General features: G+C 52.1%; 1 protein-coding gene across 12 annotated transcripts in view; it reads right to left on the reverse strand.

Moving 5' to 3' along the window:
- Positions 1–18,892, reverse strand: part of MEGF11 (multiple EGF like domains 11) — a 354,305-nt gene that overhangs the window by 40,439 nt on the left and 294,974 nt on the right. For all 12 annotated transcript variants that reach the window (XM_037054176.1, XM_037054171.1, XM_037054172.1 and 9 more), the window contains 2 exons: positions 14,831–15,043; positions 7,435–7,609 (listed from right to left, as the gene is read on the reverse strand). In XM_037054176.1, the coding sequence (XP_036910071.1) occupies positions 7,435–7,609; positions 14,831–15,043 (388 nt within the window). The remainder of the gene's footprint in view (positions 1–7,434; positions 7,610–14,830; positions 15,044–18,892) is intronic.

Consider the following 18,892-nt stretch of genomic DNA (forward strand, 5'->3'; position numbering starts at 1 on the left):
TGGAAAAGCTTCTGACTGAGAGTTACGTCACCTGCTTTCCATTCCAGGTCTTTCAATGACTTGCTGTGTGACCTGAGACATGTCACATTCCCTCTCTAGACCTTAGTTTCCCTGTTTGTAAAATGAGGAGATGCCTGAGGGAAGGGCTGAGCATTCTTCCAACTCTGCCGTTATGAAGGATAACTCCAGTTTTGTGCTCACACCGACTGTGAAGGGCAGGCATTATTAATCCACTTGATAGATGGAGAGCTAGAGTTCAGAGAAGCCAAGCATGTTGTCTAAGGTCACACAGCTACTGAGCAACAGGCCTGGGTTTCTCATCCCAGTGTCTGACCCCAGTGTCCATGCCCTTTGCTTCCAGGGTGTTGTCTTCACACTGCTGCATGGTAACCTTGACAATCATGGACTGAGCATTTGCTACCTGGCAGGCTTTGTTAAGCACGGTACCAACTTCATCTAATTCAATCCTGCAAAAAGCAGTATCACATAGTACCATTATTTACTTTGCTTTAGAGATGAAAAATGAAGACTTAAGGAGATTAAGTAACGGGGCCGCGGCCACCCAGCAGGGGATGGCAGAGCTGGGCTTCGAGTACCAGAGTCTGCGCTTGGGTGTGTGTTTGGATCATTTCTGCTACTTTGCATTACCTGGCTCCTCTGCTCACGGGGGTGTGGCAGCGAGAGGGTGAGTTCCTCATGCCCAGCATAGCTTCCAGGACAATCTTTTAGTGTAAGAATTAGAAGGCTACTCAATGGTGGGAAAGGAAAGAGAAGTTGGTTTTCTACTCTCAGGGCTAATAGTCTGCAGGCCTCAGTTTGATGAATGAAACAGAACAGGAAATGCCCACACACGACACACCTATCGCCTGGCTCTAATTTTCAGTCCATAGTCTCTGCTGGCCTCGCAGCTGTCCTGGGTCCCTGGTTCCAGCTTCAGAGCCATACAGGAAGCAGACACGCACTTTGCCCAGCTCGAGGGGGTGGTGATGGGGTGGCAATGGACTGGGGGAGGGTGACATCTTTAAAGGGCATCAGCAGCCTTGGAGGGAAATTCAATCCCTGCTCCACTGATCTGGATTTTCATAACTCTCACCCCCTCCCGCCTCCCCCAGCCAGAGCAGCTGGGGTTTGCGTCTGACCTATCAAACGGCACAAAGAAAGGGGAGAAAAATGTGGAAACGAGTTTGTTCATTTGGGTGATGGAGTGCCCGCTCCCCTCGCCAGCATGCAGGGTTCAATAACGGCAGACAGGGCTTCAAAAAATTGCAGCATAAATAGATGAGCCCTTTAAGGTAATAGAAATTCTGTCGTCCGGGGGAGAAATATGGGCCCCGGATCCCATGGGAGGGGACACCAGGCCCCTCCCCTCCGCCTCCCATGCTCCTCATCCCCATTACAGGCAGAGCTGAAAGGCAGCATCTGTGCTGAAGAATGACCGGGGGGCCCCTTATCTCCCAGCCACACAGGCTCCACTCGGGGAGGTGGAGGCTGGGAGCAGGTCTGGGAAATCAGCACTTTGTGGTTCCGGCAGGGACCTCACAGGCTGTTCACTGCAGGGGCCAAGGTGGCAGCAGTTAGTCCCAGGGCAGCGTGGGAGGCTTCATCAGGCTGACTGCCTACACCAGGCCTAATTAAGGACAGGTGGCCTGCGCAGGCGTGCAGTGGGGCCGAGAAACTGGTCTTCTCTGCTCTGTGATGAGAAAGTCTATTCTCGGTTCTGCGGCTGCCCTCAGGGACCCAGGAGACCTTGGGGATCCTGCAACTCCCAGCCAGGAGGAAGTTTCAACTAACTCTGCTCTCTTCCTCTCACCCCCATTTCGACCTGTAGCCTCAAACAGGGCACTTAGGCTGGTGCCGGTCAGCCTCTTCAGGAGGGGGAACCCTTGGGGTAAATAACAACAATAGCAGTGGCAGCATCAGTGCTAATGATGACAATAATAGCTAGCACTTGTTGAGAGATGACCAATATGCCAGGCAGTCTCAATATTCCATGAGTACTAATTAATTTAATCAGTTCAGTAATCTGATGGACTTCCTTATTACTCCCCTCTCCCACATGAGAAAACAGGCACAGAGAGGTAAAGCACCTTGGCCAAGGCCCCACAGCTACTAAGTGGCAAAGCTAGTATTTGAAGGCCGGGACTCTCGCTCCAGAGTCTCGTCAAAACCACTCACGCTCCAGCACTGCATGAGGCAGAAGCTCACACCATTTACTCAGAGAAGCCAGGGCTGATGGGTGGGTGGGGGGGCAGCTGCTCCGCCCCCCCTGAGCTGTGCATCTCAACTGCGGAGACGCTGATGGGTAGAGTGAAGCCCCAGCCCTGCTGGCAGGGCCCACTGAGAAATGCAATAAGTTTCTTTCCTACAAAGGTCACTTCTGGAAAATTCTGCTTTAAGGGCCTTGCTCTTCCCAAGAATATCATGCACTCCAAAAATATATATATTGAGCAATATCTTACATGGTAGGCACGGAGGCGGGCAGTGGGAGGTGCAGAGTTGGAGGGAGACAGGCTCTGAGTATGAACCATGTTTTGTGGGAAAAGGGAAGATGGAAGGGTTAATTTTGAAGGGAGGAGTATTCCAGGAAGACTTCTTGGAAGAGGCAGCCTTTGATCTTAACCTGAAAGGTGAAAGAGGATTTTTATAGACTGGGATAAGAATAGCGGGTGTGGGCTTTCCAGAGAGAGCAAAAAGTTTGAGAAAAGGCACAGCTGAGGCACGGAAAGAGACACTGTGCTTAGGAACAGGTGAGCTATGTGGGGCTGCAGCGGTGGCTGGGGCGGGACTTAGCAGACGAAGTTAGGGTAAACTCACTAGTTGTTTTTAATCCTCACTGGAGGATGCCTTTTCATTACTGTTTAGGGAGAGAGAAACGTCGATCGATCCTTCCCCCACCACTGTACGCACCCAGACCGAGGACCCAACCCACACCTGTGCATGTGCCCTGACCAGGAATCAAATTGCGATGTTTTGGTTACAGGATTGTTGCTCCAACCAAGTGAGCCACACCAACCGGGGCTAATGTCACTAGTTTTTTTTTTATAGGATTTTATTTATTTATCTTTAGAGGGGAAGGGAAGGAGAGAAGGAGAGAAATATCAATGTATGGTTGCTTCTTGTGAGTCCCCTGCTGGGAACTGGCCTGCAACCCAGGCATGTGCCTGACTGGGAATTGAACCGCAATTGTCTGGTTCGCAGGCCCATTCTCAATCCACTGAGCTACACCAACCAGGCCTAAAGTCACTGGTTTTGAGGGTGGGTTACAAATTCCTGGGGTTTGAGCTTTACTTGGTGGATGCGGGAAGCTGTGGAGAGGGGTGATGGGACTCTAATCGCCACAGTGCAGCTACTCCCTGGGTGGCTGGGAGGGAAGGTCCTCACTTTCTGATCACTCCTCACATGGACACTCTGAGGACTCTGCCAGACCGGGTCCCCTGCCACCCCTTCTGCCTTCCCCACCCTGCCCACCCTGATTCACCCTGGTGTTCTGACCAGCTGGGGCCTCTGGGGTCTAACCGGGCCTGAGCAGCCTGTCCAAGGTTCTGAAACAGTGCCCAGGGCTCTTTTCTGCCAGCCGGCAGCCCCAGTATAACTGGGCAGTGCACGCCCCCAGGGATTCCATCCGTGCGGCCGTGCTAACATGTCAAACACCTGGAGTCTCTCCCACCGCCATCTCTGTGTCCATTTCCTCAAACACTGATGGGCGTGTCCACTCCGGAGTGCCTCCTGAGACTGACCATTTAGGGTGCTGGGGTAGATCTGCCAAGGACGGCAGTGGTGCATGTTCATGGCTTTGCTCCAGGGGCATCCCCTGGGTGTGGCTCATCCGTACTCTCCTGGAAGAGGGTGCTGGGCTTGGGGAAGCTCTGTTCCCCTACTACTCTCATAGTTCACTAATTATCACCATCGCTGTTATGGGCTCTCTACTGAGTTCCGGGCACTGAGCCATAAACTTTCCATATGAAGTTTCTCACTCTGATGGCCAAGTCCCATCTCCACAGATGAGGAAATTCAGGCTTCAGCAGGATTAGTGACTTGCCTGTAGGTGGGGTGGGAAGTGGAGGGCCCGAACGTGAACTGAGATTTGTGTGGTTCTATAGCAACCTGTCAGTCAAAGCCTGTCAAATCTAACATTTGACAGTTCCCTGGCTTTGGGATCCCGTGCCAGGTGGGACTTGCTTTTGCTCTATATTCTCAAGGGCTCGGGGGCCGGAGCAGGTGTGTCAATGGGCTGCCTCCAAGGGGTGGTTCTACACTACTTCATCCAAACTTTTACATTCATGTTGAGCTTAAGGCCATTGTCAGCCTTCAGGGACTCTGACTTCACAGAACTCTCCCAATAGCCTCCTTACAGAGCCCGTGGCAGGGCGAGCTCTGGTGGGAGGGGCTCACTGAGGACGTGGCCTCACATCCATTACCCTGTGGGCTGCCCACATCCAATAGCAGACAGGGCTGATGTGATGCCCATCTTATAGATGAGGAAACTGAGGCCCAGCAAGGTGAAGTGACATGTTCAAGGTTACTGAGCCTAGGATCAAGGTCTCCAAACACTCAGAAAAGGGTTCTTTTAATTAGTTTCTAATTAACTGCTCATCCTAAAAATCTTTTAAGGAAAAAAGGAGGTACATATATTCACAAACCAAACAATAATTAAAGGCAGTGATAACTATTATTGAGTGTGGGACATTTGAGGAAGAGTCTCAGCCAAGTCTGCTCTGCTAATTGCCCAACCCCCCACCCTCACCAGAGCTACTTGCAGGAAGTCCCATTCATTCTGAAGCTGGGGTGAGGGCAACATTAACGACTCCCCCTCAGAGAATGGCGAGTGCAGGAATGAGTCGCACAGAATGAGAACCGCTGACTCTTCTGTGATCACCTCCAGCGGCTCCTTCCTGACACCCGGCAGGGCCCGGGAAAGCCTTTCTGCGTGTAATGAGGCTGGTGGGGGGAGATGGATGGCAACGCGTGGGGCTCACCAGGGAAGGCTGGCTCACAATCTGTCTTAGCCCCAAGCCCCAGGCAGGGGGCATTCCAGAGCGAGATGATTTCTGTAAGTGCCAAGTCCCCCAGAGTTCAAGGGCAGGAAGTCATTTGCAGCCCAGAGGGGTGGAAGGAGGCAGTAGCCTGGCTTCTAGACTGTTGGCACTCCAGCCTGGGGGTAGTGGGCACACAGACACCAGCCTCCTTAGGCTCTCCTGGCATCTCAGTTTCCCCTTCGTCTGAGCATCAGTGACCAGGCAGACAGCTGGAGGTAAAGGGGGGCAATGGGGAGGTGGGACTCCCAGTAGGCCCACAGACAATGTACACAATCAGACCATCATAGCCTCAATGACCCCTCAAACACACACACACACAACACACACACACACACATCTCCTGGCTCCTACCTTACCTCATTTCTACCAGAAGGGTGTGTCTCCTGACTTGGTCCATGTAGTCTGCATTGGAGACTAGCTAAGAAGTCAGTTCATCTCCCTCTACAAACTCCTCATTTACAGATGGAGGAGCTGGGGCCTGAATGTGCCCAAAGCCACAGACCTACCCCAGTGGCCAAACTGTGAGTGGGGTCAGGATGCCCCAGGAGCAGTCAGATGTGGTCGGGTCCCTTGAGCTTCAGTCACTTGAGCTGTGTGAGATTTCCATCCCAGTCAACTCTTGCCCAAACCCCAAACCCAGGGCACCTCATTTTTGTCTGGAACTTATGGACAAAACTTACATTGATAAAGGTAAGTTAGACTCAAAGCCTGCAGGAGAAACAGACTTCTCCCCTTTGAAGATGCCCCTGGAACTAACTCTCACCCAGTTTGTCTGCACTGGGGAGCGGGGAGGCAGGGGAACAGCATTGTGTTCTACAGACCCGGGCAACCTGCCCACAAGACACCGTCACCAGGCAGACCCACACTCCTACGGTGACAGGGGCTTCCTTACAGGATCTCCTCCCTGGCAGCACGCTGGCCTCAGGCAGACAGCACCCAGACCAAACACACCCGAGTCTCCTAGAGGGGCCGGGGCAGTGGCGCCTGTCAAGCTCCCCAGCGATTCCAACAGGCAGCCCAAGGTGAGCACCATCCCCTTCTTCCAAAAGCAAGGCGACTGACCGGCAGCACTGGCGTCGCCTGGGAGCTTGTGAGACCCGCCGAAACTCAGGCCCCTCCCCAGGTGTACAGGGAATTAGAACCTTCGCTGTAACAACCCCACCGGGGACTGCTCAGTTCACTGAATTCTGAGAGGTGCCATGGCAAGATTCTTTATCCCATCTCTCCATTGGCCAGCAGCTTTGCGAGGCAGGTGTCCCGTTCCCCAGGTGAAGAAACTGATCCTGAGAGAGGTCACCTTGCCGGCCCAAGGCCGCACAGTTGGTGAGTAGGATGACCAGGGTCCCAAGACCGTACTTTCTACTGCACAGACCACCTCCTGCAGTGTAATTAAACACATGGCCACAGGGGACCCCTGGGCACACCCCACCTTCGAACGGAATTTCACTTCCAATGTCCAGTTCCCTAGAATCGAACCTCATAAAGACCAGCATAACTCATGAGGAAAAACAAACAGTAAACGAACACTCTTCTAGTAATCAAAGAAATGCAAATTAGAGCAACATTGAGGAGCCATTTTCTACTTATATAATTAGCAAAAAAATTTTTCAAAGAATGTTAGCACAGTTGTTTTGAGATAGATACACAAATACACAGCTGATGGCAGTATAGATTTATATAATCCTTGAGGGAAGTATTGTGGCAACATCCACCAAGAGCCATAAGTAATGATGCCCACTGCCCCTGGGAACCCACCTGAGGGAAATCATTCAACGGACAGGAAAAGCCTTTCAGACGCTCATTGCAGCCCTGCTGGGAACACCGGGCCCAACTCAGCATTCGTCAGGGAGGGACAGCTGAGCAGACTGGGGGTGCTCAGCTCCTATAGTGCTGTGCAGCCATTTAAAATGATCAGTAAGAAGCCCAAGCAGCAAATGTGGGTGAAAAGAAGCAGAATTCTAAACTGCCCACGTGCACTGTGGTTCTTAAGATGTAAAACTCCAGATGTTCCTTGACTTACCATGGGGTGGTGTCTTGATAAACCCATTGTAAATTGAAAAGGCTCAAAGTCAAAGATGCATTTAAGGCCCATAGCCTACTGAACATCATGGCTTAAACTGGCCTGCCTCACACGTGTGTCAGAATGTTCACAATAGCCTACAGCTGGCCAAGTCACCTCATGGTCACTGCCCAGCGTCCCGAGAGAGTATCGTGGAGCCTATTGCTAGCCCAGGGGAAGATCAAAATTCAAAAAGCACAGTTTCTACTAAATGCCTATTGCTGTTACACCATTGTAAATCCAAGAAGTTGTTCCACAGGGAGGAACTAGGAGCTGGCCCCTCCTCTCCTGTGTGGGTGGGGAGCACAGGAGCCCCGGGAAATCTCCCCCCACTCTTACCATGAAGCCTGGGGCACAAGTGCAGCTCCCAGTGACACTGTGGCAGTCGGCGCCATTCTGGCAGGTGCAAGGCAGCTGGCAGCCATCACCATAGTAGCCGGCAGGGCAGGACTCATTGCAATGGTGGCCCGACCAGCCCGGCTGGCAGGTGCAAGCTCCGGTTACCGGGTGGCAGCTGAGCAGATGAGAGGACAGCCTGGTCAGGGATGCGGGTATGTCCCACCCTCTGCCCACACCAAGTCTTAATGCCCCGGCTGTTTGTCAGATGATCCTGATAAGACTGTGTGGTCTTATCGTCCTCAGGAAACTGAGGCTCATGTTGGCTATATAATTTGCCTAAAGTCACATAACAAGGAAGTGGTAAACTCAGGATTAGAATACAGGTCTCTGACTCCTGAACAAGTAAGTGCTCTTTGTAATAAAAATACGCAGAGCCCAAAACAGAAGGACGTCTCTTCTGTTCCTTCCCTTACAGGTTATGGGGCCCAGATCTTCACCTCCTCTGCACCCAAGACAGATGCCCGGTGTGGGGGCAGGCAGGAGAGGGTTGTCATGAGACCCAGAGACATGCTGAAGGTACTCGGTGAACATTTGCTGAGTTAAAATGAGGCCTCGGGGCAGATGGGGCCTCCCCTCTGTGGCAGTGTCTGCCCATGAAGGGTGCCCTCTGCCTGTGCTTTGCCAGGGCTCCCAAGAGTGATGGATCCTGTCTCCATCCCCTGTCTGCCTGGGTCAGAGAAAGGACCACTGGGATGGACGCAGGAGCTGTTATCATGACCTCTGGAGAGCAGGGCGACCTCTGCTCTCCAGATACGACAGGAGTGATACGACAGGTGTGATACGACAGGCAATATCCGTTCAGGACCAGAGGGAATGCGGGATGTGGTGACTGTATTTCTCAGAGCAGCTGCAGGTGTGTAGCTGACCGATGGCCCCAGCTGTTGTGTCTGACACCCATCGCTGCACGTGCTCAGAGGCCACACTTTCCCTGGGCTGTCCCCGGCTAGAGCGCAGCAGGAGGAGTACAGTCAGAGCACGTTTTTGGCAGATCTGGGGCTCCTCTGACGGGCAATTTTGGGTTAAAGATTTCCCACCTTACCAAACTTTCTTAGAACTGTGCTGCAGGCCAGGACTTTCCCTCCAGTCTTCCTCGATCCCTTCTCTCCTTCACGTGGGTCAGAACCACATTGCCGTCTGATGCTCTCTCAGCCTAACCAGCCCCCACAGCTGTCACCTGGCAAATCTCTTGCACCTGGCATCTCCTTCTGGGAGGACTGAAGCTAACACTCCAGAGTGGTGCTGGATGGCAGAGACGAGCCTCTTAGATTCCCTGTGTTACCTGCCTCCCAGCACCGGAGTCGCCTGCAGGGATATGGCTGGAAGAAGCAAGCCCTGCAGGGAGAGCCTGGGTGCAGGCCTCGGTTCTGCTAAGTCCCACAAGGACGGGGGGTTTGTCTCCCTGGGTCACCATTGGCTCTCCTGGGCCCGGCTCCTATCCATGGCCCGATTAAATATCTGGGAATGAATAGTCCTTTTACTACAAGTAATTATTTTCTGTGTCTGTTGACTTGTTTATCATCCGTCTCCCCCACCAGGTGACAGCTCGGCAGGGGAGAGCCTGTGCCTGTCTCACCTCTGTACTGTACCCCAGCGCCCGGCAGGGGCCCTGGCACACTGGAGGAGCTCAGTACATATTTGGCGGATGAGATAATGAACAAACTAATTGTGTGAAGCCCAGCCAGGCTATTTCTCTTCTGGGAGCCCTGGTTTTCTCACAGAGAATGAGGGATGGACAGCAGCAGACAGTTCCTGAATAGGAAGTGTAAATGGCTAATAATAATTTTGTAAAAGGTTGGATCATTAACTAGTGTCATTAATCATGAAACCAAAATAACAATTGGATATCACTTTTTCTCTATCATAACAGTAAGAAAAAATTTTTTTAAAGGAACAATATTCAAGGTGGGTCAAGTTTTCTGGAAAACAATCTCGGGCTATGTACCAGGAGTCCTACTGAAAATATTACCCTTTGGTCTTATGACTCCATTCCTAAGAATGTATTCTAAGGAAATAATCATAGTGGTGGGGAAAGATTTATGCACCCGTATGTTCCCCGAAGCATTGTTTATAACAATGGAAAATGGAAGCAATTTAAATAAAAAATCATAGGAGACTAGGCTGTTGGAGCACCAGGCGGTTTACAGGACGCGCATTCCTAGTCGTCGAGTCAGTCTGTGAGCCAGGCACTGGAGCCTCTGCCCCACAGATGGCGCTCGGAGGTCATGTGACTTACCCAGGGCCACACAGCTGCAGCAGTGGCAGCTGGGATTCACACCCCGGTCTGTGTGACCACGTTTTGTCCACTGCCTCGTGCTGCCTCTGACAACGGGACACTGGTGACATGGATAGTGATAAGTCACATGAAGGGATGTCAAAGAAGCATTCCAAGGTTTTCCAAACTACTTAATGCCATAAGGTTAAGTGAAATGAGCAAATTATATGCAAAAGGCATGACCTGAAATATGAAAGGAAGTGATGGAGACATGCAATATATGGACGTGGGTGGTGAATGAACAGATTACAACAAAATGGTTTTTGTGCTCCCCTCTGGGTTGTGAAATTGAAAGGGATCCTGATTTTTTTCTTTGAATTTCTATGTGTTCTCTGATATTCTTAAACTGAGCATTTATTATAAATACATGTAAAGTCAGAAAAGTTATAAACTTGTGAAAAAGAAGAATGCATGTAAGAGAAGAGTGTTTGAAACATTTCCTGATCTGGAAATTCTTCTCAAATTTTCCAGAAAAATTCATCCCTGAGCCCCACACTGCAAGGGGAGAAATGGTGGTCTGCATGGGTGCCACAGGACAGGAGGACCCATTTGGTGGCCCTGACCCTCAGCCAGACAGGGGAGGGTACTCCTCTTTGTCCCAACACTCAGCACAGCCCTGGGGCATGGCGATTCTCAGTTCCAACTTTCCAGAAGCCTCCTCTGAGGTTTTGGTTTAGATGCAGAGGTGTCAAACTCATTTTCACCGGGGGCCACATCAGCCTCATGTTTGCCTTCAAAGGGCCAAATGTAATTTTAGGACTGTGTAAATGTAATGACTCCTTAACTAGCGGCAAGAAGCTCGGCACTGCCGCCGTGGAAACAAGGTGCCGGGCCGGATAAAACAAGGTGGAGGGTGGGATTTGGCCCGCAGGCCTTGTGTTTGCTGCCTGTGGTTTAGAGGGTCAGAGATGCTTGGACCCAGGAAGTAACGAAGGCGGCGATGCTGGCTGCAGGGATCTGCCCAGCCTGGGAGATTCTAAAGGGTCTTAGGCACTTGTCTGCCCTTCCCAGCAGAACCTCTCATTGCGGGCCCTAGCTCCCGTGGGAACACCACCCTGCGAAAAGCACGCTGGGAGCGCAGCTGACAAGCAGGCGCGGCCTTCTAGCACGCCTGAGCTTCCCATTCTCCATCCATGGCTGCTGTCAGCGTTTTTGCTGCTCAGGGATGTGTCTCAGCACCAATTCTGCTTTTTATTCTGACAGCCAGAAAGCTCAAACCCATGCCCGAAACTCTTTCTTTCATGTTCCTAAAAATTTTATTCAAAACCCCAAGATCTCTATTTTCTTAATGTGGTCATTTGTCATACTTTTATAAAAACTCAAAATCCCTCTGAAAAGAGGGCGGGAATGACTGCTGACTGGTGACGCCTGGGAACTGTGATCGCCAGGCTCTCGGCACCTCCTCCACATGTCCCTGCCCTCCTCCTCCCACTGGTGGCAGAGCCAGTCCCTCGTCACGTGGCGGGCAGGTGACTGTTGGTTCGGCTCAGGCAAAAGTCACAAACGCTGGTGTCCAGGTTTGCTCTGTTTCTTTTCCTCGCCTTTGTCCCGTTTTCCCCAGACACAGATTAATCACAAGTTAATGGGAGCCGAAAGCTGAACAGTATAGGAATCTTTTCAGGGTGGATTTTTCTGCCTCTTTTTCCAGTTGCTCTGAGATTACTATCAATGCCGCATCTGTTGGCTAAATCAAATCTTTCAAAGGTAATACATGACCATGGCTGCTCGAATTCGTCTACGACAGTCCCATTGTGGAGGGGACCTGGGACAGGCCCGGCACGCAAGTTCTCTCTCTCAAGGTCGTTCCTTTATGAAGGAGGGTGGTTTCTTTGTGTGCGCCACACAAAGGGAGCCAAGCTCCGAGGAATCTTTTCAGCCTCTTCTGCCTTCCCGGGGCACATGGACTCGACTTCTTTGAAGCAGGCTCCCTAGAGAGGCACGGAACAGGCAGGCTGGGGCTGGCCCGAGGAGGAGGCTTTTCTTCGGTTGGGGACTGGAGTACTTGTCTTCCTAGTAAAGATACTCAAGGCCTCGCAAGCTGGCTTGGGTGTGTGTGTGTGTGTGTGTGTGTGTGTGTGTTNGGGCTGGCCCGAGGAGGAGGCTTTTCTTCGGTTGGGGACTGGAGTACTTGTCTTCCTAGTAAAGATACTCAAGGCCTCGCAAGCTGGCTTGGGTGTGTGTGTGTGTGTGTTGGTGGGGTGGGGAGGGAGGGAAGGGGGGTTCCATTGTCAGCTCTTACAACACAAGTAAGCAGAAGCCAGGGGAAAATAAGGCTGGGCCTCTGGGGGGGTCCCATGCTCCATCCTTTCAGAGTCGGGTGGAAGCTTCACTTTTGAAGACCACCAGAGACCTTCCCCACCTCTCCACCCGCCCCCCCCCCCGCCCCCGCCCCTGCACTGGGCTGCTAGAAGGTGAGGGGCAGGTTGGGGAGCGGAGCCTCTGGGAAGAGAAGCACACACATGGAGGCCTGTGTGTGGACAGAGGTAGTTCTGGGGTCAGGGCTCAGGGACCCCTGCCTGACCGGAGCCTGTAGCTGACCTGCTTTGGGATTAGGAGGTACAGAGTTGCCCCTCTGCTTTTCTAGGATCCCAGAGAAGGCTCAAGACTCCTGGGAAGAGAGAAGCGCCCTGTGTCCACACAGAGGAAGAGAGCTGTTCTCTCTCAGCCTCGGGCAGTTTTGCCTCCCCCCACACCAGCCAGGGAGACTGTTAAACATCCTAAAGTGTACAATAAAGAATTACCTTCCCCCAAATGCCAATGGTGGTGAGGGTGTGAAACCCTGAGTTAGACTGAACACTGCGTGGGGGCTCAGCCACTGGGGCAGTGTGCCAAGAGAAAGGAGTGAAACATGTTTTAAAATATAGGGCAGACATCAGCTCAAGGGCAGAGCGACCTGCTCTGTGCCAGCACAGCGTGGTGCGGGGCAGGGGGCGCTGAGCTCAGGCTGTGAGGGGGTGGTCGTGCAGACTCAAGGGGCCCAGCCTCAGGGGTTGGCTGCCAGGTGCTCTCAGAGCTCCCCCTTCCCATCAGTGCTGCTGCCTCCCAGTCTCTGAAACATGACACGCATTAAAGACAAAGCAAATAACCATTAATATTGGATGGGCTGAGATTAGCGACAGAGAAGAGGGAGTCCTTCCAGATTAATAATGCATTGAGGACTCCTTCAGAGAAAGAATGAATTATGCAGGGCATGGCTGCTCAGGCACGGGAGGAAAACAATAGCTCTTTAATTTGGGGGTTGGCTGGATCTCCTTGGCTGGGACTCACCCTGCATTGGACCTCAGAAGCAGCCTTGCTTCCTGTCCCAGAGACGGCCCTCCCTTGGCTTCCCAGCAGGGATGGGGGTTCCTGGTGCAGTCCCATGTGGTACCCTTGTATTCAGAGATTTGGAACTCTCACCCTGCCTGCCAGTCCATATGTCTCCTCCTCCAGGAAGCCTTCCCTGACAGCATAGCAATCTCCAGTGGGGTTTTCTGCACACAGCCCTGGGTCACAGTGACTTGAACATAACATGGACTAGCCATACACAGTTCATGATCCTAAGATGCACTTTCTCCCACATTTCCACATCTCTGATATTGGGTATTCTATACAATCAATGGTACATCACGGTTTAGTTGATAGTGTATTCTTTTTTCAGTAGTCCATAAAATAAAGCTGTGCCTCACGACTGATTTTGAAGAAATATGGTAGAAGATGCTCAGTGTGTGTGGCTGCTCCTGACCTGCGTACTGGAGAGCTGGACTAGTGATGAGGGACTCTTTATTTCCTCCTTGCAGGTGGCCCTGCAGGCACTCAGTGTTTGTTGAATGACTGACTGAGTGAATGAGTCCTCAGCTCCTATACAGGCCAGCTCTGTTGGCTCTGGGGCCACCTCCCAGGCTCCTTTCTGGCCCTCCACCATTGCAGACAGCACCACTCCAGCTGCTCAGTTCCTGGGACTGAGGACTGAGGACAGAGTTCATCTGAGCCATCATACTCCCTAAAATGCCCCTGCTTGCTGTAGCCAGAGGCTCTTGGGTGATTTGTGGGGAATCCAAAGCTGGAAATGAAGAAGAGCTGAGGCTAAGTCCTGACTGTCCCAGAGACAGGGCTGCGAAGCAGAGATGCCTCTAGTCTGCAAACAGCACCAGCACACACTGCTCCTGCAGCCAGTGACCCCTGAACTGTCCTGCAGGTCCAATGGGAGAAGGAAGACTCTCCCCGCCCTTTATTACCCAGATACAAGCGGCCACATAAAGGTCTGCAGGGGCATTTGGGGCATCAGCTCATTTATTGCCAGAGGGTAGTACCAGGTGCTGCGAAGCAGGAAGCGAAGGGAGCTGGGTGAGGTGGCCCAGGGCAGCTCTGGCTTCCCCAGAGTCAGGCTCCTCTGGAGGCAGGGGTGGGGCCAGCTTCTGGCCAGGTGTCCCCACGTCCCAAGGACACAGGTTGCAGGGAGAGGCTGGCTCCAAGCTGAGGCCCCAAGGAAGGGCCTGCCCCCTGTCCCTCCTGTGGTTCCACCCTAGCTCAGACCTGTTGGGAGAGCCTCTCCAGACCCAAGGGATGCCACACTGATTTTCAAGGTCCCTTTGGCCCTGGGTGGCTCCTGTTTCTGCCCTAGCAGTCCTGCCTGTGGGCCCCTTGGGGTTGTCGGAGCGTTTGGCCAGATGCAGAGCATGTAAAGGTGAAACGTTCTCTAGGACAATGCCCCCAGAGCCTGTGGCATCGGAGCCAGCCCTCTTGGTCCCCCCAGGACTGTGTGACTTACCCGCCCCCAACCCACTCCCCTGAAGGTCACCACGCTCCCTTCCTGGTCCTGAGTGTTGGGGTCTCAGGTTAGCCCTTTGGCAATGCTGACAGCCGAGTATGGTGGACAGAGGCAGATGACCTGGGGCCTGCTGCCAACTGTCTGTGTGGCCTGGGGCTTTCCCTTCTTTTCATCAAAGTGGTCAGCAAAGATGGTTGCAGAGGTCCCGCTCTTTCACTGTCCTGCTTGGACGATCGGGCTGGAGGTGGGGGTCTGTGTCTGGAGAAGCCATTTCTCCACCAGGCCCCTGCCCCACCCCCTCCCCCAGTTCGTACCTGATGGTGTTGTCGGCATCGCAGGGGCAGGGCAAGGCGCAGCCTGGGCCGTGCAGGCCCTCGGGGCACAGCCGCTCCTGGCAGCGGGGGCCTTGGTAGCCAGGCTCACACTGGCAGGCGCCGGTGGTGGGTGAACACTGGCCCCCGTTGTGGCAGTCACAGCGCTGAGAGCACTGGAAGCCGAAGGTCCCGAAGGGGCATTCCTCCTGGCACCTGCAGGGGAGTGGAACAGGGCTGAGGCTGTGCCCTCGCCGGCCCTTCCAGATCCACCCAGCAGGCGGCCCAGCCTCCAGGCCTGCGCCTGCTGTGCTGCACCCCTGACAGCCTCCCCCCACCTTTCCCTCTTGTCCAGAAAGTATTTGGTGGCGGAGTCACCCCAGTCCATTTCCCTGTTCATGCCAGGCTGCCTCTGTCCCCAGCACTGAGTTTGCACTGTCATATTTCATTGACCACAGGCCTATTTTTTCATTTTCGGTGGCAGTAAAATACATGTAACATGAAATTTACTGTTTTAACCATGTTAAGTGTGCAGTTCGGCGGCAGTAAGTACCTTCGCGTTGTTGCGCAGCCCTCTCCACCACCCACCTCTATAGCAGTGTCCTCTCCCGGAGCGAAACTGCTGTACGCACTAAACAACGCTAAACCTGACCTTTCTTTCTTTCTTTCTCTCTCTCTTTTTTTTTTTAAAGAGTGGGAGAGAAACATCAATGTGTGGTTGCCTCTTGCACACCCCCCACTGGGGGACCTGGCCCGCAACCCAGGCATGTGCCCTGACCGGGAATCGAACTGGTGACCCTTTGTTTCACATGTCCATGCTCAATCCATTGAGCCATGCCAGCCAGGGCTAAACCTTACCTTTTAAAGGTATTTTTTAACATCTCTGAAATCAGTTAAATCTTATAACTGATGGTGTGTCACAGTGTAATTACCAGTGTTTTTCATTCTTAGCAGAATATAAAATAATAATACATCTTAACAATCGGTGGCATCTTGGATCGGATGAAACGGGGTCGTTTTATTTCTAGGCACTTTTGCTGTTGTTTTTGAGTCTTTGGGGCAGGTGCAGAGTCTCCAGTTCTCACACTGCCAGTGTGGAGTTACCCCACGGGTACCAGTGGCATCCTCTGTCATCAGGCCACGGATTCCCCTCTCCCCTCCGTCACATTGGAGAATTCCTCTTCCTTGGCCTGGAGGTCCCCCAAGGCAGGGGCTGAGCCTCTCCCATCAGCTGGTGAGCACCCCGACCCCTAAAAAAGGACAGGGCCCTCTTTGTGTCCCGCATCTGCTCAGGCCTGGCATGTGCGCGGCTCCAGCGTCATGGCGATTATCTGACTCAGACTCAGAGCCATGGGCTGTGGGTCCTCCGTGGGAGGGTGTGACCCCTGCTGCTGACTGCCTTGCTTCCGGGACTTCCCACGTGATGCAAAATCATTGTCACAGCACCTGGACCCTGACAAGTTAGGGGGAACCTGGGGACCGGGGGAGTAAAAGAGGTGGTGGACTTCTGAGTCCCAGGGACAAGCAGAAGTGGCCTCTGGGGTTTGGGTGACCCCTGTCCCAGCACTGCTCCCGGGTTCGAGAATGGAGATCCCACCGCTCCACCCTCCACTTCCTCATCAGAACGTGTGCGATAAGAACCCAGCCCCGGCAGGCTGTTTAGGGATTACAGGAGATAATGTGTGTAAACATTTGCAAAGGTATCCTGTGCATGGTAAGGACTCAGTGAGAAATGTTACTTATTATTATTACTCTTGTAAAAATTGTTTTTTTTGTAGTTCTCATAACAAAGCCCATCTGACTTTCTGCCTCAGATTCTGGTGTAGAAAAAGCTCAAAGGAAAGCTCAAATCCACTCCGTTGTTAACATTTTGGAATGTTAACAAAATGTTAACAATGGAGTGGGCTTAGGGGATGAGAAAGGTTTTAATTGTCACATTTCCTCACTTGTCAGGCTTTCTACAATAATTGGGGAGGAGTGCAGTGAGGGAGGGTAGAAATAAAAGATTTAAAAACATACAGCCCTAGTGCATTAATCTTGGAGAGTCTTGGGTTGGAACCAGTGTTCTCCACAACAGGGCTGGGAGACCCATGTGTGGGAGATCTCAGCTGCCTGTCCTGAAGGTAAGTGGCTAGACCTCAGTGATGCAGGTGTGCCATCTGGCGAGTGGCTAGGAGAGGGAGCGGGCAGTGCTCTGGGCACAAGTCTTGGCAACTTCGCATTGGGGTGTCAACTTTGCATTGGGGTGTCTCTGTCTGTCTTCCATCCTTGTTGCCTCGAGTCCGCAATGGCAGCGAGAGGACACAGTGATGGGGTCAAGCCTTTGGGACTTCCCTCACAGGAAGATGCTACCCACGTTCGGGTCTCCGAGCCACTGTGGCACAAGGAGACTGTGGCGGAACGGAGGGGGCAACAGGGGCTGCAATACTACAGCCCCGGGCACTGCATTGAGAGGGGCTTCTAACTGCTCCAGCCCCAAAGCCTGTCCTCAGGCCCCGGATGCAGCAGATATTCCCATCACCCTCACTGTGGAGTTCAGGACCTCGAGACACGGGCAAGTGAGATGGCTGTCCCAACCGCATAAAGCCAGCAAGTGGCTGAGATGACCCCACATCGCCTTCCTCCAAATCTTGCTACATTTAGCCAGTCTGAGGTCTCATGAAGGGAAAGAAAACAGAAAAGAGAGAGAGGAAGAGGAAGAAAGAGGGGGTATCTGGAGAAGAAATGGAAGGTGGAAGACAGGGGGGAAGCGGGGAGGGTAGATGTGGGAGGCAAGGAGGGAAACTGAGGCAGGAGAGGAGGACACAGAGCACTGCAGAGCTAAAAAGTATCACTGTCTGAATTGCTGGCCCCTGTTCAGCCTCAGAATGGGTTTTCCGAGAAGTCACTGAGCGTGGCTCCCTCAGATGTCGCAGACATCAGGGGAAGGAACTCCGGCCAGGAGACCTCCTGCCTCCTCTTCCCTTCCTCCGGAACGTTCCTGCTCTCTCCCATCCAGCAGGACAGGGCAGAGCCCTGGACCTCGAGCTTTCTCTGAAGGGCATTTCCCCACCCTGTCATACTTATGAACTGACTGACTCCACAGCCCGAGAAAAAGAATCCGGAAATAAAATATTGACAACCTAATCCATTTACATAATCAGCCTCTTTTTTTTTTGTACTCACAATTTAAATAACTTATTTATTTAGAGATCAAGCAACGACTGCTAATGAATTTTACACAAAGCACACTAATAACAGGGCCTGTGGAACAGAAGGGTAATCACAGCAAGAATTAGTTTTCTACTTAAACATCCTTCCTTTGCAACATATCAATCTAATGTCTCTGATATTGCCATTAACAACCAGATACATTGCTCAATTAAATTACAAAATGAGCTGCAAAGCCCTCGTTACATTTCATGTTTAATTTGCACTGCATTCTGCCTATCCAGGGAGGCCTGCATTATTACACCCACTCAACTTTAATATGCTCACGATGATTTGGGGTGGGTTAATGCAGCTGTCACCTACAAAATTCATGGAGGCAATTTTACAAAGTATTAAACACCAGGCAGCCCTTTTAGGTGGGAAACCCAAATGTTACCCCGCCCTTCTATTGAATTCTTCTCTGTAGCTTGATTGGCAAAGCTTGCTAGAGGACCTGGAGGCTTTGGGGATTTCTCTCTGCTCCAACATCATGGGCTAGGCCCCTCCAGGAAGAAGGGATAGGATTACTTTTCCATTTGGAACATTCTAGCATTGAAGGATTCTGGTCAAGATGGAGGCATAGGCAGACATGGCTCACCTCTTCACACAACCACATAAAAATTACAACTAAAATATAGAACAATGATCACTCAGAACTGTCAGAAATCAAGTTGAATGGAAGTCTGTCAAGTACAGAATTAAAGAAACCACATCCATCCAGATTGGTAGGAGGGGTGCAAATGTGAAATGGGCAGGTTCCTCACCCACATGTGGTGGATAAAAATTTGAGAGATATCTTGGGATCTCTAGGCCCCCAGCCCAGGATTCCAGTCCCAGGAAGATAAGTTCTCACAACTTCTAGCTGCAAAAAACAGT

Source organism: Sturnira hondurensis, unplaced genomic scaffold (assembly GCF_014824575.4).
Source record: "Sturnira hondurensis isolate 20B ecotype Veracruz unplaced genomic scaffold, ASM1482457v3 Scaffold0008196, whole genome shotgun sequence".
NCBI classification, from domain to species: Eukaryota; Metazoa; Chordata; class Mammalia; order Chiroptera; family Phyllostomidae; genus Sturnira; species Sturnira hondurensis.